General features: G+C 43.3%; 1 protein-coding gene across 1 annotated transcript; it reads right to left on the reverse strand.

Moving 5' to 3' along the window:
• Positions 1-5,023: 5,023 nt before the first annotated feature.
• Positions 5,024-6,285, reverse strand: LOC114494630 (eukaryotic translation initiation factor 3 subunit F-like). Its single transcript, XM_036024021.1, is given in 3 exon segments — positions 5,024-6,006; positions 6,009-6,074; positions 6,077-6,285. Coding segments are annotated over 3 exon segments (1,086 nt in total). The 5' UTR covers positions 6,279-6,285; the 3' UTR covers positions 5,024-5,188.
• Positions 6,286-24,958: the final 18,673 nt, after the last annotated feature.

A 24,958-nucleotide genomic window follows, 5' to 3' on the forward strand; every position in this document is an offset into this window, starting at 1 on the left:
AGGGCCGTGTTCCCCCCAAAGGGTCTACAGAAGAACCCTTGCTTGCCTCTATTTGTAGCTTCCTGTGGCTCCTAGGGTCTTCGGTGTCCTTGGCTTGTGGCTGCTTCAGTCCACTTTCCACCTCTGTCTTTGCAGGGTCTTCTCTCCTGTGTGTGTCTGCCTTTCCCTTCTTCTTCTAAGAAGACCAGTTATTTTTTTCCCATATTTTATTTCACTTAGTTTTGGGTTGCACAACAATGTGAATATACTTAACACTTTTTTCTTTTTCTTTTCCATTACCATTTATCCCTGTATACCCCTCACCGCCCCCCACTGCAGTCACCACACTGTTGTCCATGTCCATGAGTCCTTTTCCATTTTTCCTCCATCCCTCCACCCACTAGCCTCCGCCCCCACCCCCCACCCCCCAGTTGTCAGCCTGCTCTCTGTGAGTCTATCTCTGTTTTGCTAGAGCACCAGCTATTGAATGTCGAGTCCACCCTAATCCGGTATGACCTCATCTCAATCCTTACTCATTATATCTACAACGACCCTCTTTCCAAACAAGGTCACTTCCTGAGGTTCTGGGTGGGTCTGACTTCTTGGGGAACACTATTCAACCCACTCCAGATGGCCACGAGGGAGGGCCCTTTCCTGGGCCCAGTGCTCTGTCATGGAGCCAAACGCATTTGGCGGCTAAATCAAGAAAGTCTTAGAGGGAGCTGCAGCTGGTGAGACACGGCCCGCAGGTTATTTTGGGTGAGTGATAAGCAATCAAGATATGAAACCACAGCAGGCATGCTGACTGGGAGCTGCAGAAGGCAGAAGCGGGCTTTTTCGGGCTTTCCACAAAACTGTTCTCACCCATCTCTGCCAAGTTTTAACCTGGCAATGGCTGAGATCCTTCTGCTTAGGTTTGAAAAACTGGTCAAATTCCTACGCACAATCAGGAGTCTGGCCCCATAGTTCTTGCCCTGCGCCCAGTGGAGCTCCAGCTTCCCCGTGCACCATGGCCCTGGTTAAAATGCACATTCCGGGCCTCGCCCCAGGGATTCTGATTTGGCAGGCCTGGGCTTCAGAACCTAGAATGTGTGCGTGAGGACCCTCTTCCCTCAGCCCAAGCCTAGTGATTCTGATAGACATCGGACCATATTTAGAGGAACATTTAACTGACTTCTGTGCTACTGAATTTGTCAAGAGGCTTAAATTAGGAATTTACAATGGGGGACTGAGGGGTTCAGATGAGCTTCGCACTCTCATTTTATGGGTGTTAAAGCCGAGGCTCAGATGGTCTTTTTAGGGTGGTGAGACTATTCTCTGTGACACTAATGCTGGACACCTGGTGTGCATTTGTCACCACCCACTGAATGTACAACACAAAGAGCGAACCCTAATGTAAACTGTGGACTTTAGTGAATAATAATGTACTGATACTCACTCATCAGTTGTAACAAAGGCACCACACAGATGCAAGATAAGATGTTAATAACAGGAACTGCAAAGGCAGGGAGGGAGTATGTGGAAACTTACGTACTCTGGGCACAGTTTTTCCGTAAACCCAAAACTGCTCTAAAAGTAATGACTTAAAAAAAGCCTCAAGTAATGTCCATACAAATAAACAAACCAAAAAAAGAAAACCTTGAGTACACACTACCCCTCCCTGAGCGACTCAGTCAGAAGCCCCCAGCAAGGAAGTGGTGGGCTCAGGATTCAAACCACTGTTCATATGCAGGGTGAGCCTCCTGGTGTACCCTGGGACTCAAGCTCCATAGCAGGCTATGGTCAGCCTTGACCACTGTGCCAAAGGCTCTTAACCCACACTTGGATTCGATGATTGCCCAGCCTTTCCTCCCTTCTAGCCTGGATTTTGCTGTTTCTCCCACAGAGTGGCCCTGCTGTCAATGAGGGAGGAGTAGGTGGTGGCAGGGACTGGCTATGTCCTGCCGTAGCCCTGACCTTGCTGGTTACTGAACTGTACCAGGTCCCCTGAGTCTAAATCCCTCAGTTAATTGCCTGCTGAGACTACTCACTGGCCCCAGGGAAAAACTCCAGACTTTGGGTCCTGGCCTTCAAAGCCTCTCGAGTTCTCTGACCTGGTCAACTCCTGCCTCCCTTTCTTTTTTCATGCCAGCGTAGCCTGCTATGGAGCTTGAGTCCCGGGGTACACCAGGAGGCTCACCCTGCATATGAACAGGCTACAGGCTCTGACAGGTCCTGCAATAAATGCTCAACATTGTTTAATCCAGACTTCCTAAATGTACTTAGCCGCAGGACCACGCTCTCTCCCGGCAGCCGTCACACATGGAGCCTCCGCCCAGTGCCGCCTGCACAGGTCCCAACACCCGGGCTCCTTCCCAAGCCTCTGCACAGAGGCCCTTCATCCCCCTTCTCACTGAGGAACATTCTCCCCATTCTTCAAGACCTAGCCTCAGGCTTCCCTCCAGGAAGTCGTTTTCCAGCCGACCCCCGCCCCTGTCCCCAGGCCCTCTGTGCAGGACATCTGCAGTGTGTGTTCTGGGTCCCCTCTCCAGGGCCCGCTGTGAGCCCCTGCGGGGGACAGGTAACTGAATGCATGAATGAGCAAATGAATGAATGCACAAATGAATGATGTCCTGGGTCCTGGTGGTCATTTCTCTGCCCCGACCAGACCAGCATGGTATCAAGAGCAGCTAAGAACCAAGCAGGAAGCGGAAGTGGTGGCCAGTCACTCCCCTGAGAATCTCTAGGCTCCTGGGCTCCCAGGCCGCTGCCCGTCATCACTCAGTGCCCACCGGTCCAGCCCAGAATCACACTTCTGTGTGTTGCTTTGGCCCCTTCCCTGCAGGCACCTCAAAGATGAGCAGTTTCTCTGAAAGGAGGTCAGGGTACTGAGCAGCAGGAAGAGGGCCACAGATCCCAGCCTTACCCTGTGGGCACACGGGCAGAGTGAAAGGAAAGGAGTCAGTTCCCAGGCTGTGTGGGGGCAGAAGGGCTGAGTTTGGGACTTCTGGGCCCCCATAATCTCACAGTTGGGCTGCACGACCTCAGGCAGGCCTTTGTGCTTTCAGGCCTTGGTGGACGAGACTGGCTTTGCCCTCTCCAGCGGGACAGCTCAAAGGACAGATAAGACGGTCCAGTAAGAGCAGCTATGTCCTTGACTCCCACCTCAGTGAAATGAAGGGTGTCCTTGCTTGATGGCTCAATGGCTCCTATCCCAAGGCAGCTGAGGCCTGGTCATCTGTGTCTCCCAGGGCAGAGCTTGCCTGGTGGGGGCTGGGGTGGCACTGCTCCAAGTGAGGGGCGCTCTGGAAACTTTTCAGGCCCCCCTCAGGGCTGCACCCCCCCCCCACCCCCCACAGGCTAAGAGGGAGAAATCCCTGTCTCTCCCCTCTCTAGGCTTTTGTGTCTTTAAATTCAGAAACAGCCTCTCCCCTCTATCCCGCTGTGAGCTCTTGCTCTGAGCTCCTTCCCTAAATCCCCCTGCGATCTAAGCTGACAGGCTGGTGATTTTCTTGTTTTTCATAGTGGTCAGCTGAGGCCCAAGGCCATTCAACTAACCTGTGACTATTAGTGAGCTGTCCCTGTGATGCCCCCACCCCCACCCCAGATTTCCTGGAGCAGGTGGAATTCTGACCTGGCTTCCCTGGCAGAGCCTCTGCTCCCTGAGCAGCTGCCCTCACTCTGGGCCAGGGTATCAACAAGGACCCCTGGGCTAGGAGCTCTTCTCCTTGTTTGGACCGTGGATCCCCTCTCAAGATAATGTTTTCATATGCATAAAACAAAATACACAGGGTTGCAAAGCAAGCTAGTCATGTTGGAATACAGTTGTGAAAATATCGTTTAAATGTGTGGTGTTGTAAGACATGGGTTCCTTTATTAACACATTAAATACAAGATCTAGGGGTGAGCCTAATAAGCTACTGTAAATGTGAAGGGGAAATGAGTGCAGATGACGTTTCAGGGTACCTGCACCCAGGCAAGGGCAGCGGAGAGCTCTGTGCTGGCCTCCAGCCCCACTAACACCGCTGCAGCTTGCCACCTGGATTCAAATGCAGGTGAGTGGAAGCAAACTTGTAATCACTCCCAGTCCAAGTTCATGGGCCTGTGAATTAGTGTACAGTCCATGGTTTATGGACCCCAGTTAAGAACCCTTGTTCTAGACACTAAAATGTGACTTGAGGTGTCCTCTGCAATTTCTTAACCGACCTGTATGCCCGTCTTGTTTGCTCATGCAGCCAGGTTGCGCCCAGACGCCTACAACACATATTACCCCCCAGCCCCAGTGTCTCCTGGCCTCACTGTCCAGGAATGGGTCTGCCTGGGACATTTCCTAGAGAATTAGCCAGGCCTCAACATCTACTTTGCAAACTGGATGGAATTCTCCCATCCCTACCCCAGAGCATTCCCTATAAATGGGAATTTTACCGATGAAGGTATTTGGGCCCAGGGTGGAAACTGGGGCCCAGGCCCCGTCTACCCACCCCTGTGCTTTTCCATCCACTGCAGCCGTGGCATGGCATTTACTGAGATTAATGTGCGGTTTTCACTCCCTGTATTACTGTCCCTGTCTCCCCAACCACTGAGGCACAAAGATAGCCAGGCTTAGAGACAGATTTGTGTTAACTGGCCAAGAGAAGACGCTACCAGAAAAATACTCATTTTTCTCTGCTTTCCCAAAGGTCTCAACTCACCCTGAGAACATTTTGCTAGGACTCTAGGATGGGGAAAGGTGGGGAGTGAGTTAGGGAAGTACGTCTGAGGAGCCATATGGCTCAGCTAAGGTGTTTCTCCTGACTGGAAAGAGGCAGAGGCTGGTTAGTGCCCACATTCTTTGGGGACTGTGCCCAGCTCCCCAACAACACTCTGGCAAAACTCAGGAGGAGGCTGCTGGGTACACGCAGGGAGGCCTTGGGCATGGGGCTCCTGGTCTTGGCCGAAATTCCTGTGTCCTGAGTGTGTCCTGGGGCAGCAGAACCATGGTTGACAGAGCCCTGTGGACTGGGACAGTGGGGTTTTGTGACAGACACAGCTCGTTTCCTACCCATAGATTACTGTCTCTGCCTCCTTTTTTTTTTTTTTTTTTTTTTTTTACAAAAGGTAGGCTACATTTATTTAGAGTCACAGGCAGTTAACTCATGCAGTGACTCAAACCACAAAAAGCCACTCCCACTTCACACCATCTGAGTCCTAGCGCTGCGGCCAGAGTGGAAGGAGCGCTGCTGGGGCCCATTCACAGGTTCACAAACTTCTCATTGAGGGCGATCTGTGACTGTGTGAGGTTGACCAGGTAGGTCACCATCAGCAGGTCGTTAATGTTGCTGTTGAGCATGGTCTCGAAGTCTTCGGCGGCTATCTTGGGTACTTGGTTAACCAGACTCGTCAAGAAGTGGCCCACAGTATTGTCAGCTGACACCTTTCCAGACAGGACATCTCCCGAGTACTGCAACATTGTGCTGAGAGCGTCCTGGATGCAGGCCAATGACCCCGCTACCTGCTGCAAGTCATTTGAGAGTCCAATCACCCGGTCGAGGCCGAAACTGGTCTTCATGATCAGGTGAACTCCAATGCGCTCAGTGTCGTAATACGCATATTTCACTGTTAGAGGTGTGAACATCACGCCCATGGTCCTCCCAGGGACAGCCATGAAAGTACTGACATAAGCCTTGATGCTCATACGACCATTCTGGAGGCTCGTGTCCACAGTGAGGTGAATGGGGTTGGGGGTTTTGTGACTGTAGTACTCATGGATCAGCACAGAGTGCTCTGTGATGTCATGGCCTGTCTCGTACCAGCCCAGGATGAGCTTATTTGGAGAGACTTTCTGGTGCAATTCATACATATTCTTAGCAAATTCCATGTCAACAGCCACCTCATCTTCTGACTCATTGTGAGGTACTGAAAAGCAATTGGTGACTTCCACTGAGTGCTTGTCAACGGTTCCCAGCAGAGTCCCGATAACAGGGCCAGCACCCTCGTTGTGTGGCTCATAGCTGTCCACGTTGGAGGCCAAAATGACCGGGTGCAGCCGGACCACATGGCCCCCCGGAAGGGTCCTGGAAGAGCAGGGCCAGCCAACGACTGCGCCGGCGTCTGCGCTAGGGCCGGCGCCGAGACTTGGTCTGGCCCGGCGCCGCACTCGCAGCCGCAGTGCCGCCGGGTCTGCAGATGAAGGCTGGCGCTGGAGTGGGAGCTGGAACCGGCGCTGGAACTGGAGCCAACGCTGGAGCCGAGGCCGGGGCCGAGTCTGGGGCTGAGGCGGGGGCCTCAGCTGGGGTTGGTGTGGCCACAGAAACACTCCCTGGTACTGCCGGTGTGGCCATCTTGTCGAGAGCCTTCTCCTCCTTAAAGAACCCACATTTTGTTCAGGCTGCAACTTGTGCAGGAGGGTGGGCCTCTCCTGCAGCCCCCCATGGTAACCTTTCAGGAGCCCATCAACAGCTGACCTTTGACACAGTCGGGTCGATGAGACGCATCTGCACAGCAGAGGCGACTGTGGTCGGATCTCCTGTCTATCTCCTCCTGTATGCCTGTCCCTGCTAGCAATAGGTGGTGGGATTTTTAGATACCTGTGTGTTATAACAAAAAATCTGCATCATGCCTCTGATTCTGCGCGAATGACTTGCTGACCACAGAATAGAGACCCCTAGCAACGCTAATGTTGCCTGCTTCCCCTACCGGGGAAGTTAAGGACAAAATTAAACTACGGGCAGACCAACTACCAGAATGCTGAAGGAAGGTGTTGCTAGGAATGTTTCTTAGGGAGTCACCACCTGAAAGCTTAGATTTATTAGAGCCACTACCCCTCCCATACCCTGGACAGGAGTGTAAAGAAGCAAGGAGTTCTAGTTGAGAATAATAATCTCAATACATGGAAATGAACACAAAACATGCCCACCCCCAAGATGTATAAATCAAAAAACCTAGGCAAAAAATCAGTTATCTAATTGAGATAAATTTAACCTTAATGGTTAATAGTTGATTTCTATATACCTACAAATCACCCCTTGCACCCTTTTAATTTAGACCAATTCCTAGAATCTTAATAGACATCTAGTTACTAATTGGCACCTGAAAGTTTGTGCCTGTATAGCTTTGTTGGCTATCTGATTAATGACCCTCTTGGTCAAAATAAACTTTGTTTAATATGGTTGATCTGTGGGACCTCCTGTACTTTTCAGTTATTTCTTTGTTTAACATCATTGATCTGTAAAACCTTCTGTGTTTTTAGAAATTATTTCTACGGTAACTGTTTCTGTTTTAATAACCACACTATGCATTGAATGTTGTATAACCTCCCCTATAAAAATAAAGATTGGTTTTCCTCGGTGAGTCAGTTGGGCCCAAAAAGCCTGGCTGTCCTCTGGCACCCCACCGGGTATCTGGCTTCATTCGAGTCGCCTTAGCCATGCATCCTTCGGGGACCCTGAGACCCGCCGAGGCTGGACCCCGGCAGTAACCTGTGATTGTTCTAAACCAATGAGCTAGTGTTTCCTTTGCTAGCAATTCCTTTGATTGGTTTAGGGCTCAGTTCCGACCCAGAGGACTTAGGGGAGGTCGGGAAGGGGGTCCAGGTGATCTGCATCTGCTGTCTACCCTGAGGACGGTTGTGGGGACGCTTTGGCTCCGGTAGCCTTTGGGGACCATGAGGAAAGAAATCTAAGGATCAAACAAATCCACACATTGAGGATGATAGAACTTGAGGATGGGAATGTCCTGAACCCTTGGAGACGTCAGGACGCTGTGAAACCATTTCAGGGACTGCCTGCCTCCAGACTTCTTAGGTGAAATAACTAAATACCTTTGCAGCAATTTACCTGAGCCACTATCACACAGGGTCCTCCCCAACGAAGCCCATAAATTCTTCTTTGATGCAGCATCTCAGTGGCTTTAAGTACAGACTGAAGATGAGAGGGGCTTTCTCATGTTGTACGGTCCTTAAAATCCTAGAACTTTTGTTTATTCCAAGGAGGAGACCCAGTAAAGACTGCGGCTGGGTTTCCTCCAGCCCAGTAGGACAGGGCCTCGTCTTTACAAACTCGAGCTTGGCCCTGGCTCTCCTTGTCCCTCATGAGAGTAACACCACTGTCTCATCCTTTTCTTTCCCCGTGAACTATGTGCTCAGCAGTTTAAGTGTTGGGCACTTCAGGCACACTGCTGGCTGCTCTGCCATTAACCAGACGTGTGACTTTGGGCCTCAGTTTCTTCATCTTTATAATGAGGATAATACTAAAGAAATTAATATAAGGAATGCACATAGAATGGTGCCTGGCACATGGGAAGCACTTGCAGAGTGAGAACTATTTATTACTTTCTCTACCACACCCTCCTCCCTGTGTGATTACATCTTCCTGACTGCTTCACTTCCTCCTTCTCCACAGCAGTTTTCTCCACTCACCTGGTCTCCTTCACCTTACACCCTCTTCTCAATAGGTCGGTCCTTAAAGGACCCTAAGAGGTCTGGATCCAGTCACTCTTGGCTTCTATTACAACTCTGATATATGCAAGCTCTCATGCAGGGCTGGGAGGCAGCAGAGTGATGCATCGAGAACCTGGGCTTTGTGTACAAAAACACCTGGGGTTAAGAGAAAAGGGAGTTTAAGGAAGTGGCTTAAGTGACTCAGGGCAGGGGGTGAAGGTTGGCCAGTCTGACATTTGTCGGGAATGCTGGCAGGCTGGAAATTTATGCAGGGTGTCTGTATTAGAGTCTTGAGGCAGAATTCCTTCTTCTCTGGGAAACCTCAGCCCTTGCTTGCTCTTAAGGCCTTAGACTGATTGGATGAGGCCTACCGACATTACACATTACTGCTGTACTTAAAGTGGGCTGATTGTAAATGCTAATCACATCTACAAATTCTTCACAGCGTTATCTAGCCTAGTGTTTAATCATACAGCTGGGTACATAGTCTAGCCAAGTTGACACATGAAATTAGCTATCACACCATGCATTTGGTCACAGCGTATTTTAATCCTCTGGGGCTCATTATTTTCTTTACAGTGGAACAACAGAAAAGCCCACCTCACGGGACGGATGAGGGATAAGCGCATGGAGTGCATGGGGAACGTCAGCTGTTTGTGCTGTTGTCGTGGCTGCAGCAGGAGCTGCTCAAAAACACATGTTGACAATGACAGTACTCTTAGGGGTGCAAGGAAACACACCCCTGCTAATGCACTCACGTTTTTGGTTGAGTTGCGTGGGTGTCATGCAAAGCCATGGAGGTGTTCTGTGCTTATTCCCGTCTGACTCCCCACCCAGCACAATGGGCCAGAGCCTTTAAGTTCACGTGAAAATCCCCAGAGAAACACATCCTTAGGAATTCCCCACTCTTGTCTTTGTGGGGTGAGGAGGAAAGCTTCTCCACTGGGTTTCTCCATCTTTGAGACAGTGTGGGGCTTGGAGCAATATGTCAGAAAAAAATTACATTCCCTTCTTCAGCAGGCATTTCACATTCTATATGAACTGCATATTCATGGCAGTAAACAGCCAAGTAGAAGCCAGATGACAGCTCAGTTTTCCTGGAAATCAGCAAGTCAATCGAGCTGCCAAACAGAAATTTCTGCATGTGAAGTACTGCTAACATTCCAGAAAGTTGTTTTAAGTAAGAGTGATTTTTAAAAGGGGAAATTCTTTCTTGCTTTTCGTCCCTCCCTCTTTATCTTCCTCCCTCCCTCCCTTCCTTCCTTCCTTCCATTTTGAAGCCAATGTTGCCCACTCTTTGACTATTTCTTCTAGTGCATTCAGCCTCAGCATGAGATTTTAAAAACAGGTGGGATGACATAGGGGTCTCTTTGCCTCTTTCCGAGCTCTTTCCATTGTTCCAGTGAACTGGCTCCCTGGTCTGCCTGTCCAGAAGTCGGCTCGCCTTTCTTCCCTCCTGTTTCCCATCCTCTCCTGCAGCGCAGCCGTGGTCCCAGCCACCTCTTTCAGTGATCCAAAACACCTGCTCTGCACCCAGTATCAAGCTGCACCTTTGAAAGAAATATTTATGTATATGCATATATACATATATACATATGTACATAAACATATACATTTTTAAATACGCTTTTTATTTTACAATAGTTTTAGATTTACAGAAAAGCTGCAAAGAGAATATAGAGAATGCCCATATACCACTCACCCAGTTTCCCTGTTATTAATACCCTGCATTGATGGCATGGCTCATTCATCACAAGCAATGAACCAGTATTGATATATGCACTTTATTCAGATTCCTTCTTTTTTACCTAGTGCTCTTGCTGTCCTAGGACCCCTCCACGATGCCAAATGTCTCTTTAGGTCATGACAGTTTCTCAGATTCTCCTTATTTTTGATGAATTTAACCGTTTTCAAGAGCTGGTTGGGTATTTTATAAAATGACTCTCAAAACAAATTGGAGTTAGTCCGGTGATTTTCTCTGGGATGACATGCCCTGGGGATGAAGGCCGCCAGGGGTAAGACACCATTCTTATCACACTGTCCCGAGAATACGTGTATCAGTATGACTTACCACCGAGGTAAGGTGGTCTTTCCCAGACTTCTCTACTCTGAAGTAGATTTTCCTGCCCTTCTCATACTGTACATTTTGGGAGCAAGTCACTAAACACATCCTACCCCTAAGGAGGGGAGTTCCACTTCCTTGAGGAGGGAGTGCCTATTAAAGTTATTTGGAGTTCTTCTGTATGGGAGATTTATTCAGCAATTGATTTATGACACAATGGAATCATGGATATTTATTTAATACTTTGGGTTATAATCTAATAAATATTAAAATAAAATATAAATCATAAACCGTAAAAGTTTTTCCTTTTGACTTGATATGTAGCTTTTCCTCCTTTTGTGTGAATTGAGTCCATATCCCTGAAAGGACCTGGAGGTACGCACACAGTGGAAGGAGAGTCCACTCACCAATCGTGAAACCCCTGGGGCCCTCGGGGTTGGTGGGAAATATTTTTCACTTCTCCCATTTGGACCCTGGCCAACCCACAAAGTCCCCTTTGGATGGGCACCCTGAAGGCACTTCCCCCTCTTGTCTGCCTTCTTCCTGGTTGACATTCTCAGTCTTTCCCACTCCTATACCTGCCCGCCCACACTTGGTAAAGAATTTGGGGACCTTCATTCTATTTGCATGAAATAATAAAGCTCAATACAATAAATAACATTTATAGGCATTATAGCTATTCTTTTGCTGCATGTTTTCAAGGTGGACTGTTTGGGGCACTATAAATACATTATTTATAATCTTCACACTAATTGCAAGGTACTTATTATCCCCGTTTTACATACACAGAAGCTGGATCTCTGATAATTTAAAAAATCCCCCCGAGGTTTTCTTCCTCCTGCACAGTTTGCTCCCCCTCAGCAGTCTCCTTCACTAGTTCCTCTTCTTCCCCACCTCCTATGCAGCCCTCAGGCTGGCTGCTCCGTCTGAGCCTCAGGCTGTTGTCTGGCAACGCTGTTGGATGAGTTCAGTGAGATGCACGGAGAGTCTTCCACACTCGCCACAGAGCTCAATAAATAGCATCCGTTACTACTGTTCATTTCATAAGGATCAAATTAATGTTTTTTTAAAAACTCTTTCTGTTCTTGGTTCTATTTATTCTCACTTCTAACGATTGCTTCTACTCTCATGGCTTTCAATATCGCCTATATGCCAACGAACGGCAAATGTCTATCTCACCTTGGGTCTTTCCTCTAAATTTCAGATAAGTCAACATCTTCATCTGAGCATTTTAAAACAAAATTACAGATTCTTCTTCCAGTAGTAGTGGAGTAGCCTGTATTGTATTATAATGAATATGGACTGCAGACAAAATTTTAAAAACAATTATTTGAAGGGATTGGAGAGAATGAAAGCAGGCAGAAACTGGAGAGGTGCCAACCACTGAGAGAGGGAGGTGTGATTGAGATTCATGATTCTTGTAAGGATTTTGCCTGAAGGCACTATCCAGAACTTGCACCATGGATGGCCAGAATTCAAGCATAAAGTTGCTAGTCTTACTGGTTTGACAAGTCAGAGAACGGGTTTTAGAGAGGAAATCCAAGAAAGGAAGAAGCCACAATGGCTTTCTTAAAGTGCAGATAAAACTTGACCAAAACCTTGGTTGACCCCTGATCGGTGCAGGGGATACTCTAAGGACCCCTGCAGAAAACAGCCAGAAAAACAAGTGGAAGCTGAGAGAACTGAGCAGAAATTTTAGCTGCAGCCAATCTGAGGGGACAGAGAATTTGGAATTTTATGCCTTCCTGCTTAAAAAGAAATACCCTTTAGGTAGAAGATAAAAGAATCTAGATTTTCTATAATTTGTCATCTACAATATCCAGTATAAGAAACTTATTAGACAGGGCAATGTGACCATAGCCAAAAGAAAAGCAAACAATAGAAACTAATTCTGAAATAACTCAGATACTTAATTAGTAGATAAAGATTTCAAAGGGCCTATAATAAATATGTTCAAGGACTTCAAAAAATATATACCCATAATGAATGAACAGATGGGCAAATTCAAGAGACCTAGACACTATAAAATAGAACTGAATGGCAATTCTAGAATTAAAAAGCACAATATCTTTTTTTAATTTTTAAAAAGATTTTATTTATTTATTTTTAGAGAGGGAATGGAGGGAGAAAGAGAGAGAGAGAAACATCAATGTGCGGTTGCTGGGGGTCATGGCCTGCAACCCAGGCATGTACCCTGACTGGGAATCGAACCTGCAGCACTTTGGTTTACAGCCCGAGCTCAATCCACTGAGCTATGCCAGCCAGGGCAGAAAGCACAATATCTTAAGTAAAAAATTTACTAATAGTCTGAATAGATAGAGTATTGGAGATGGAAGAAAAGTAAACTTGAATAAAAATTTTAAAAATGTACACCAATTTGAAGAACGAAGAGAAAAACTATTTGAAAAAAATAAGCAAAGCTTCATTGACTTGTAGGACAATATCAAGTCATCTAACATACGTGTAGTTCAACTTCTAGAAGGAGAGGAGATGGACAGTTGGACAGAAAAATTATTTGAAGAAATGATGGTAAAAAATTTGCCAAATTTGATGACAAATATAAGTAACAGATCCAAGAAACTCAGCAAGCCCAAAGCTTGAAAAATACAAAGAAAACTACTCCTGAAACACATCATAATCAAACTACAAAACAAAAAAACAAATATAAAGAGAAAAACTGGAAAGTGACTAAGAAAATCAACATGGTATACACAGGGACCAGTAGTAGAAAAGTCAACTGACTTCTTATCAGAAATATACAGGCAAAAACAATAAAATATCTTACTCAATGTGTAAAACCTGTCAGCTTAGAATTGAATATCTAGCAAAAATATTCATCAAAAATGAAGATGAAATGAAGATACTTTCAAATAAAGAAAAAACTATAACATTTATCACTAGCAGATGTGCACTATAAGAAACACTAAAGTCGATTCTTAAGGGAAAATGACAACCAATGGACATTTGGACCTATAGGACAGAATTAAGAGCACTGGAAATGGCTATATGTGGGAAAACTTTAAAATGTATGCATATGTATGTATATGTACTATTTATTAATTTTTAAAAGTTTTTTATTTTTAATTACAGTTGACATACAATATTATATTAGTATCATGTGTACAACTCAGTGACTAGACATTTTTGTAACCTATAAAGTGACCAAATCTAGTACCCACCTGATAGCATACATAGTTATTATCGATGTCACTGACTATATTCGCTGTGCTGGACTTTTTACATCCCTGTGACTATTTTGTAACTGCCAGCTTGTCCTTCTTAATCCCTTCCCCTTTTCCACCCATCTCCCCCAACACCCTTCCATCTGGCAGCAATCAAGAGGTTCTCTGTATCTATGAGTCTGTTTCTGTTCTGCTGATTTATTTTAGTTTACTTTAGCTTTTTACATTCCACATAGAAGTGAAATAACTGGCATTTGTCTTTCTCTGGCTGACTTATTGAATTCAGCATGATAATCTCTAGGTCCATCCATATTGTTTCAAATGGCAGCATTTCATTCTTCTTGTTTTTTATGGCTGAGCTGTATTCCATTGCACACTTCTTTACACATTCATCTACCAACGGGCACTTAGGTTGCCTCCTTTTATTGGCTATGGTAAATAATGCTTCAGTAAACATAGGGATGCAAATGTCTTTTCAACTTATAGTTTGGGGTTTCTTTAAATACTCCAAAATGGAATTGCTAGGTCCTTTTTCGTCTCTTGTTATCACCTTGGTTTCACAGCCTATTTTATCTGGTGTAAGTATTGCTATCCCTGCTTTTCTTTTCATTTCCATTTTCATGAAATATCTTTTTCTGTCTTTGCACTTTCAATCTGTGTATGTCTTTCAATCTGAAATGAGCCTCTTGTGGACTGCAGATTTAAGGGTCTGGTTTTGTTACTGCTGCTTGCCCTGGCCTGTGCTTCCCTGCGCATCAGTTCAAACAGCCCAATACAGTGGTAAACTGAAGTGGAGACAGTGGGCGGCCTTGCCTTGCTTCAAAGGAAGTGCTTCTAAAACAGCGTTGCAATGAAGTATGAATATTTACTGCTCTTTCTTACATATGCTTTATCAGGTTGAGGAAGTTGGCTTTTTTCCTTATTTACTAGCTTTTTAAAAATTACATAAAAGTGTTCAATTGTATCAAATGTCTCTTCTATGGAAAAATCATGTGGTTTCTTTTGCCTTTAAATCAGTTAATGTAATGAATGTATTAATAGATTTTCTAATGTTAAACCATCCTTAGAGATTCCCCTAGTGAATCCTTCTTGGTCATAATACACATACATACAAAACATATCTTGTGTTCTTAGTTATTTTCCTTTCCCTCTAGTGTTATGTAATGATAAGAAGGTTATAAAATGACTTCAGGAATTTCTCTTTCTCTTTCAATTTTGCTAGAGCTTTTCTAATTTCTACCTTTTTAATCTTTCTTTTCATAAAATCAATGTTTGGTTTTGCTGATCTACTCTCTATATACTTTCAAACTAGTTTCTGCTCTTAGCTTTAGTTTTTTTTAAAATATATTTTATTGATTATGCTATTACAGTTGTCCCATTTTCCCCCCTTCACTCCCCTCCACCCTGTACACCCTCTCCCACCTATATCTCCCCCTTTAGTCATGTCCATGTGTCATACTTATAAGTTCTTTAGCTTCTACATTTCCCATACTATTCTTACCCTCCCCCTATCTATTTTCAACCTACATTCTATGCTACTTATTCTCTGTACCTTTTCCCCCTCTCTCCTCCTCCCACTCCCCTCTTGCTAACCCTCCATGTGATCTCCATTTCTGTGGTTCTGTTCCTGTTCTAGTTGTTTGCTTAGTTTCTTTTGGTTTTGCTTTAGGTGTGGTTGTTAATAATTGTGAGTTTGCTGTCCTTTTACTATACATGTTTTTTCTTTATCTTCTTTTCTTAGATAAGTCCCTTTAACATTTCATAAAATAAGGGCTTGGTGATGATGAACTCCTTTAACTTGACCTTATCTGAGAAGCACTTTATCTGCCCTTCCATTCTAAATGAGAGCTTTGCTGGATAGAGCAATCTGGGATGTAGGTCCTTGTCTTTCATGACTTGGAACATTTCTTTCCAGCCCCTTCTTGTTTGTAGGGTCTCTTTTGAGAAATCAGCTGACAGTCTGATGGGAACTCCTTTGTAGGTTACTGTCCCCTTATCTCTTGCTGCTTCTAGAATTCTCTCCTTCATTTTCACCTTGGCTAATGTAATTATGATGTGCCTTGGTGTGTTTCTTCTTGGGTCCATCTTCTTTGGGGCTCTCTGAGCTTCCTGGATTTCTTGAAAGTCTATTTCCTTTGCCAGAATGGGGAAGTTCTCCTTTATTATTTGTTCAAATATGTGCTCAATCTGTTGCTTTTCCCCTTCTGTTACCCCTATGATTTGGATGTTGGAATATTTAAAGATGTCCTGGAGGTTCCTAAGCTTCTCCTCTTTTTTTTTGAATTCTTATTTCTTCATGCTTTCCTGCTTGGTTGTTTCTTGCTTCCTTCTGGTCCACTCTATTGTTTTGAGTCCCAGTTTCCTTCCCTTCACTATTGGCTCTCTGTATATCTTCCTTCATCTCTTTTATGGTAACCTGCATTTTTTCATCTAATTTGTGCCCAAAATCAATCAGTTCCATGAGCTTCCTGAACACCAGTGTTTTGAACTGTGCATCTGATAGATTGGCTATTTCTTGGTCGCTCAAAAGGATGAGTCCTGGGGGACTGATCTGTTCTTCTATTAGATTCATGTCTCTCTCTCTCGTTTTTTTTTTTTTTCCGGTCTGGTTGCTCTTGTTACGGTGTGGGGCAGAGCCTTAGGTGTTCACCGGGGCTGGGCACCCCAGACGCTAGATTATAACGTTGTATGTGGGCACAGGGGCAGGTGAGAACAATGGCGGTGGTTCCATTCTCCTGGGATCTCAGTCCCTTCTCTGGGATCCTGGGTTGCGTGCTCTGCCCTGGTCCACAATGCCGCCTCACTGGGTCTGCCAGCCGCTGCTTGCATACTCAGGGTCCACCGCTGCAATCTTGCGCATCCTGGAAGGCTTACATGCTCCCAGTGCCTTATGCGTTCAGTTCTCCCCGATCTCTGTGCGCCAAGACCCTTGCCTGCTCCTCCTCAATGCCCCTCCTACCGGTCTGGATGAACGGGTCTACTTCAACTTCTTGGCTGTCGGACTTCCATTCAGATAAATTCTCTATCAGTTCTGGGTGTCATTCTAGCTCTAAATTGTTGTTGTTCTAATCTTGGTTGTGCGTGGAGATACGGCGCGTCCACCTATGCCTCCATGTTGCCGGAAGTCCCAGCTTTTGTTTTTTTAAATTTTATTTTACTGTTCTTTTTCTGACTTCTTAACTTGGATACTTACCATATTTTTTGGACCATAAGATGCAGCTAGGTTTTACAGGAGGGAAATAGGAAAAAAACATTTGAAGCAAAAAATGTGGTAAAATATTTAATAACATAAATAACATAATATTTCACCAATGTAAACATAAACAGAGCTCAATAGCAGCATTAACAACCATTATTCCTACCAAATTGGGGGGGGGGGTGCATCTTATAGTCTGAAAAATATGGTAGCTCCTTAATTTTCAATTTTTCTCCTTTTCTAATATATTTATTTAAGGCCATAAGATATAATATGTAGTATCTAAATTATTATTTTTTAAATATTCATTGTGATTTATTTTGGGACCAATAAATTACAGCTGACCCTTGAAGAATGTGGGGGTCAGGAACACTGACCCCAGCACAGCTGAAAACTGTGAGTCACTTTGGACTCCCCCAAAACGTAACTACAAATAGCCCATTGTTGACTGGAAGCCTCACTGCTAAAATAAACAGTAAAATAACCCATATTTTGTGATACATATATTACATGCTGTATTCTTACAATAAGGTAAGCTAGAGAAAAGAAAATGTTATGTAGAAGTCATAAGGAAGAGAAATTACATTTATAGTACTGTACTGCATTTATTGATACCATAGTTTATATCACCTGCTTACAAGGTGAATCGTCTGTCAGTACCTACATCAGTATTTTCTTATATGATAAAAAACACTGTGGATGTTACAGGTATTACTAACACTAGCTACCAAAAAAGAAAAGATGTGAAAAAGCAATTTATATTCACATGCATTGATAACAAAGCAGCAAGATGACTGACTACTTTATGGTAGCTTAGCATGATCCATGCAATTGCTTCACAGTGGGTTAACCCATACATTCATGAATGAATCACTGTAAACTTTTTACGGCAAACAGTATTACAGACATATTCATAATATGGTATTGGGAACATTTCTTACATTATAAAAACCATTTCCTGTAATGACAGGCTGATGTATAGTTTCTCCAGTTACTGGAGAGGTATATTGTAATGTAACTCTTTGAAAGCAAAGTTATAAAATGGTAAGAAAACTAACACATTAATTTTATATGAAATATCACTTACCTTATGCTTATGAGAACGGGCTATCCACTTCTGCACGAGTCTCGCACGCGGTGTTCTGCAGGATGAATACTTAAGCAACAATGATAATGACACAAAAATGTCTCAGACCATTCGTGCTGTACAGTTACTAAATTTTCACACAAGGACCCCCCCCACACACACATGCAGTTAATATGTTTATTAATGGTACAGCATGATGACTATTTACTAGTCATTAAGTGGAAGTGGATCATTATAAAAGTTTTTATTCTCAGCGTCTTCATGTAGAGGAGGCTGAGGGGGAGGAGGAAGAGGAAGGGCTGGTCTTGTGATCCCGGGGTGCGGGGAGGCACAGGTCGCAGTGGTAGAAGGGGAGGCAGGGGAGGCGGGCACGCTCCGTGTGACCTCATGGAATACATAAAGTAATTTTTGTCTGACTTCTTTTTCCTTTTCATTTCTCTAAGAATGTTTCCAGGCAGCAGCAATCCTCCCACCTTTTGCTTTAGATCCAGCGTCTGTATCATAGAAGGGTTCACGTGGTAGAAGTCAAAGCAGTCTTGAATAACTGGAACCCTTCCGCCAGATCATCTAATGCCAGTTTGTTTTCTAGCTCTGCTTCTCCTACGTCTTCTTCCTCATCGTCTGGCACTGGCTGGGAAGCACTCTTCTCTGTCAAGTCATCTTCTATCAATTCCTCAGGTATAATGTCTATTAGCTCTTGAATTTCTCCAAGATCCATATACTGAAACCCTTCACTTTCACACACAAACCTTTAAAATTTTTTTCCACATCTACAACCCCTTTCATGGCTCCCTGATTAATTCTGTGGTAAATCTTGAGAGGTCATGCACAGCATCTGTACAGAATGTTGTCCAGCAAATTTACTGTCTTGGTCTTGATGGCTTTTATGGCTTTGTCTATAATAAGGATGCGTCTTCAGTGCTGTGGTCCTTCCAGACTTTCATGATGTTCTCTTTATTGGGGTTCTCCTTCCACAGCAAAGATAGTCCTTCCCATCAGTACTGTGTGTAATGAACTTCAGAGATTCTTATGACCCCACCTTCCCTGATCTAGAGGCTGAATTAGAGGCATTGTGTTGGGAGCAAGCAGACCACTTCAACATCTTTGGTTGAACACATGGAGTTCTGAGTGGCCAGGGGCACTATGCACTACCAGAACTTTAAGAGACAGCCCCTAATTGGCAAGGTGCTTTCTGACATCAGGGACAAAGCATCAGTGGAACAAATCCAGGTTGTCTTAATGGGATCTGGGAACTCACCTGCTGCCTCAGCTGGCAGAAGCTGCTCCTCCTGCTGTCTTGACATTTTTTTTAAAGCCAAACCTCTTTCTAAAACTGTCAAATCATCCTTTGCTGACATTAAATTCTCCAGCTTTAGTTCATTCACCTTCATTTTGCTTTTTGTAGAATCATATTAGAGTCTATAGATCTGCCTTTCTTACAGGGATCTTGCACCCACATAAAAACTGCATTTTCAACATAAAATAAAGTTATTTCTCAGAAAGTGCAAGGCTCTCATACTTGCTGTCATAGCTGCAGTGACGGCTTCATGAGTTTCTTTTCCTTCCCTTTTTTTTTTTTAAACAATGGCCCTTATGCTGGATTTATTTATCTTGAAGCTGTGGGCAACCACAGCTGCAGCCCTCAAGCTGTGGTACACATCAAGCACTCAGCTGTTTCTTATAATGTCATGACATTTCTCTGCATCTTGGGAGCACTTTCAGCATCACCAGTGGCACTTTGCATGGGTCCCCTGGTGTTATCCAAGGCTGGTGGTATTGCACTAAATATGAAAAATGTGTGAGATCACTTTCTACTGCCATATGCAATTCACAGAAGCAATGAGCTACTCACATGGAGATGACTAGTGCTACATGGTGTTTTGAGTGGGGATGCTCCCTGCATTTGGGCTCAGTGTAACAGCAATAGGAGGTGGCTATAAAATTATCACAGGATGATTTAATACTGCACCTTTGCATTTGTTTACATTTATCTTGCTAAAAATGGGACCGTGTATAGTCTGTGTTTGTGTATGCAAGTTTTGGTAAATTTTAACTTTTTATAATAGGTTTGTGCATGTTTTATGGTAATAAATTATAAAATAAACTAGTCTCTATATATATTTGTGTATTCATGATATATCTAATTTTTTCTTTCATTCTTTTTTTGATATTTCTAGGTTATGTAGTTTGTGAGATTTTTCCAAATTCTTACAAATCTCCAAGATTTTCCCAATATATTTACTGAAAAAATATGCATATAAGTGGACCCATGCAGTTCAAACTCATGCTGTTCAAGGATCAACTGTATTTATAATTTTTTATATTCCAAAGATGAGATTTTTTAAAAAGATTTTATTTATTTATTTATAGAAAGAACGAAAGGGAAGGAGAAAGAGAGGGAGAGAAATGTTGGTGAGAGAAAGAAACATTGATCAGTTGCTTCTTATACGCACCCAAACTGGGGACTGAACCTGCAATCCAGGCAAGAGCCCTGACCAGGAATCGAACCAGTGACCTTTTGCTTTGTGGGATGATGCCCATCCAGCTGAGCCACACCAGTCAGGGCCTAAACATTAGATTTTAAATTTACCTGTTTGTTATTTATTTCTAATTCAGTCCCATTGTGTCAAAGAACATGATATGGATGGTAGTAATTTTTTAAAAAATAAACTTTATCTGTTAGAACAGTTTTAGGTTCACAGAAAAACTGAGTAGATAGATACTCAATATAGGGTTTCCATACACTCCCTCTCTTCCTCCCCACAAAGTTTCCCATAGTATTAACATCTTGTGGTACCTTTATTACAATGATCAAACCAATATCAATGGACTCTTATCCTAGTTAAAGATCACAGTTTACATTAGGGTTCACTCTTTGTATTGCATTTCCATGCATTTTGATAACTGCATAATGTCATGTATCCACATTACAGTGTCTGTCACACAGAATAGTTTCCCTGCCCTTGTGCTCCATCTATTCATCCCTCCTCCCCTCCTGCTGCACCAGGTAACCATTGATATTTTTACTGTCTCTACCATCTTACCTTTTCCAGAGTTAAACAGACGGACACTTCCCACTGGTTTTTCCATTTAGTGATATACACTGAAAATTCCTCCACGTCTTTTTTGTGACTTGATAGCACATTTCCTTTTTTTAAGATTTAATATTTATTATTGATTTTAGAGAGAGAGAGAAAGTGGGGAAGGGGAGAGAAACATTAACTTGTTGCTCCACCCATTTACGCATTCATTGGTTGCTTCCTGCACGTGCCCCGACCAGAGACCAAATCACAACCACCCAGTCGTAACCACTGCTCAGGGCTGATAGCGTATTTCTTTTCCCCACCCAGTATATTCCATTGCCTGGATGCACCACAGTTTGTTTATCCATTCACATGTTGAAGGACGTTTTTGTTGCTCCCTGTTTTCATTTCTGTGTTGCTATAGGTCTGTGTGCAGATTTTTGTGTGGGCATAAGTTGCCATGTACTGGCTACTAGCAGAGTGTACCCCAGGCATGCTGTCCTGCTTGTCAGGACTGCTTTGTATCTTACTGGCATTGGAAGAGGGCAGCTGCACTGCACTAAAGAATGGGAACTGCATGCACCTCTCCAGGTGCTAGGTGACTAAAAGGGTATGTAGGTCAAGGGATCCTAGTCACCATGGCTCCCTAGTATTCCAGCTCTTGTCATTCTTCCACTAAAACACATGATGTGCAGCAACTGGACTATCAGATTCTCCTTCAGGCAGGAATCTGTGAAGCCATTGCTGTGCATGATGCTGCCTTCTCTGTCAAAGCTAGTAATCTTGGGCCTGGAAGAGCACATTGTGACTTCTGAGTGTGATTGACAAGCCGAAGCTGAAAACGGCTGCTCTTGTGGTGTCTCAACTCTTACATTTGGGGAGATTAAATATCAACAAAATATCTCTTGAATCAACAGAGAGTTTTCCAAATTTATTTATTAGTTCCAGGTAAGGTTTCTTTGTCCATTTCTTACTTAACATTATATTATGAAAATTCCCTAAGTTTCCTAATGCCAAAAAAAAACCCCAAATAAAAAAGTATTATATATTCTTAATCTCCCCTTTATTACACAAAATATATAGTTTCCCATGGACACATTTTGCTAATCTGAATTTAGGAAAATGCATATCAAATCACACTTTAACAGATTTTGCCAAGTGTCTTTTCCTTCAAATCCTCACCTAAAAATTAAATACTACTATTTTTGAAAATATCAAGTACAGAAGACATGACAGATATGTCATTCCATTTGCTTGTCTTTTTTTTAACTACTCAGTAAATTGCACATTTCTTGTTAAAGTTATTCCTAGAAAAATCTTTTAAGTTAGTATTTTAAATAAAACATCTTCCATTAATCTACTGATTCCCAAATATTAGTTTTGTATTCAGTCACCTGACTAAAGACTCTTGTTATATACAGTAGTTTTCTTTAGTTCTAAAACCTTTCAAACAAGCAGCATTTCACTTCAGTGTGCACTGCTTCTATTCCTAAGTAGCCGCAGGCCTGGCAGTAGCAGCAGCTGGCCTTGGTTCACAGCTTAGACTCACTTGGGCACCTACACACCCAGCACAAGTAGCAGCGAACTGCAGATTGCTTTGTAGCTTATGCTGGTGGCTCCTGACAGAACACAGGTGATGGCTGACCTTGGCCAGCACTGCGCAGGAGGTCCCAGAGCCTGTGCACCCAGTGGACAGCTACAGACCATGTCAGAACACCACTCTACCACCCCCACAAGTGGCACACTCATGGGGCAGACTCTGCAGGCACCTGAGCCCCACTGAATAAGTACTGCTCTGTGGAGTGGGTCCCTACACAGCTGATCCTCCACAAGGTTTAAGGTAGGTGGTCAGTGGTCACAGCCAGTCCTCGCAGCTGATCACCCTGAGTAAATCTCTCTCCTTGATGTGCCAACAACAATCAAGGCTCAACTACAAAAAGGGGGTATACACAGCCCACATGGTGGAAACACCTTGAGGACTCAGTTTGGGTGAAAGGGGAAGCTATGTCTCTGGACCCTACAGTACACATCCTATAATAGACCAATTTTCCAAGCCCGGGAGTAGTAGCAGCTCTACCTAATACATAGAAACAAACACAGGGAGGCTGTAAAAATAAGTAGAAAAAAACATGGCCCAAATGAAAGAACAGAACAAAACTCCAGAAAAAGAATTAAACAAAATGGAGATGAGCAAGCTACAAGATGCAGAGGTCGAAACACTGGTAGTAAGGATGCTCAGTGAACATAGTGAGAACTTCAACAGCATAAAAAAGGGCATGGAATCCATAAAAGAAGAACCAGTCAGAAATGAAGGATACACTAACAAAAATGAAGAACAACTTACAGGGAATCAACTGCAGAGTGGATGAAGCCAAGAATCAAGTCAGTGATTTGGAATATAAAGAAGCAAACAAGCAAACAAACAAATAAACAACAACAAAAAAACCCCACCAAATCACAATAGCAAGAAGAAAGAAGATTTCAAAAAAAAAAAACAAAAAACAAGGATAGTGTAAGAAGCCTCTAGGACAACTTCAAGTTTACCAACATTCTCATCATGGGGGTCCCAGAAAGAGAAAAGAGATCAATAAATTGAAAACCTATTTGAAAAAATAATGACAGAAAACTTCCCTAACTTGGTGAAGGAAATAGACATGCAAGTCAAGGAAGTGCACAGAGTCCTAAACAAGATGAACCCGAAGAGGCCCACACCGAGGCGCATCATAGTTAAAATGCCAAAGGTTAAAGATATAGAGAGAATCTTAAATGCAGCAAGTTAGATATTACAGGGAAGTTCCCATAAGACTGTCAGCTGATTTCTCAAAAGAAGCTTTGCAGGCAAGAAGGGATTGGCAAGGAATATTCAAAGTGATAAAAAGCAAGGAGCTACAACCATGATTACTCTACCAAGAAAAGCTATCATTTAGAATGGGAGGCCAGATAAAGAGCTTCCCAGACAAGGAAAAGCTAAAGAAGTTCATCACCATAAACCAGTATTATATAAAATGTTAAAGGGCCTTCTTTAAGGAGAAGATAAAATATATGAATAATAAAATGGCAAGAAATATATATCTATCAATAATTGAATAAAAAAAACAAAATAAATGAATAAGCACAACATGCACAGTCACATAGATAGACCATTTTGATGGTTGCCAGAAGGAAGGGGGTTGGGGAATGGATAAAAAAAAGTGAAGGTATTAAGAAGTACAAATTCTTGGTGTACAAAAATGCCTTTGATTTCTGAATATTGACTTTGTATCCCACTGTTTTGCAATTCATTTATTAGGTCAGGTAGTTTTTTTTTGGGGGGGGTCTGTAGGGTTTTCTATGTACACTATCATATCTGCAGACAATGACAATTTTACTTCCTCCTTTCCAATTTGGATGCATTTTATTTATTTTTCTTGTCTGATGACTGTGGCTAGTACTTCAAATACTATGTTGAACAGAACTGGTGAAAGCGGACATCCTTGTCTTGTTCCTGATCTTAGGGGGAAAGCTTTTAGTTTTTGCCTATTGAGCATGATGTTGGCTGTAGGTTTCTCATATGTGGCCTTTAGTATGTTGAGGTATGCTCCCTCTACTCCCACTTTGCTGAGTGTTTTTATCATAAATGGGTGCTGTACCTTATCAAATGCTTTTTCTACATCAATTGATATGATCATGTGGCTTTTGTCTTTCCTTTTATTTTGTTTCTTTTTATGGTGCATTACATTTATTGATTTGCAAATATTATACCATCTTTGCATCCCTGGGATGAATTCCACTTGATCACGGCATATGATCTTTGACACCAAACTATATTACAAGGCTACTGTAATCAAACAGTCTGGTAGTGGCATAAGAACAGACACATAGACCAATGGAACAGAATAGACAGCCCAGAAATAAACCCATGTCTCTATGATCAATGGATATTCAACAAAGGGGGCAGAAGCATAAAATGGAGTAAAATATTCTCTTCAACAAATGCTGTTGGGAGATCTGGACAACTACATGAAAAAAAAAAAACCCCAAAACAAAACCTCAAC

The sequence above is a fragment of the Phyllostomus discolor genome, chromosome 4, assembly GCF_004126475.2.
Source record: "Phyllostomus discolor isolate MPI-MPIP mPhyDis1 chromosome 4, mPhyDis1.pri.v3, whole genome shotgun sequence".
Lineage (NCBI taxonomy): Eukaryota > Metazoa > Chordata > Mammalia > Chiroptera > Phyllostomidae > Phyllostomus > Phyllostomus discolor.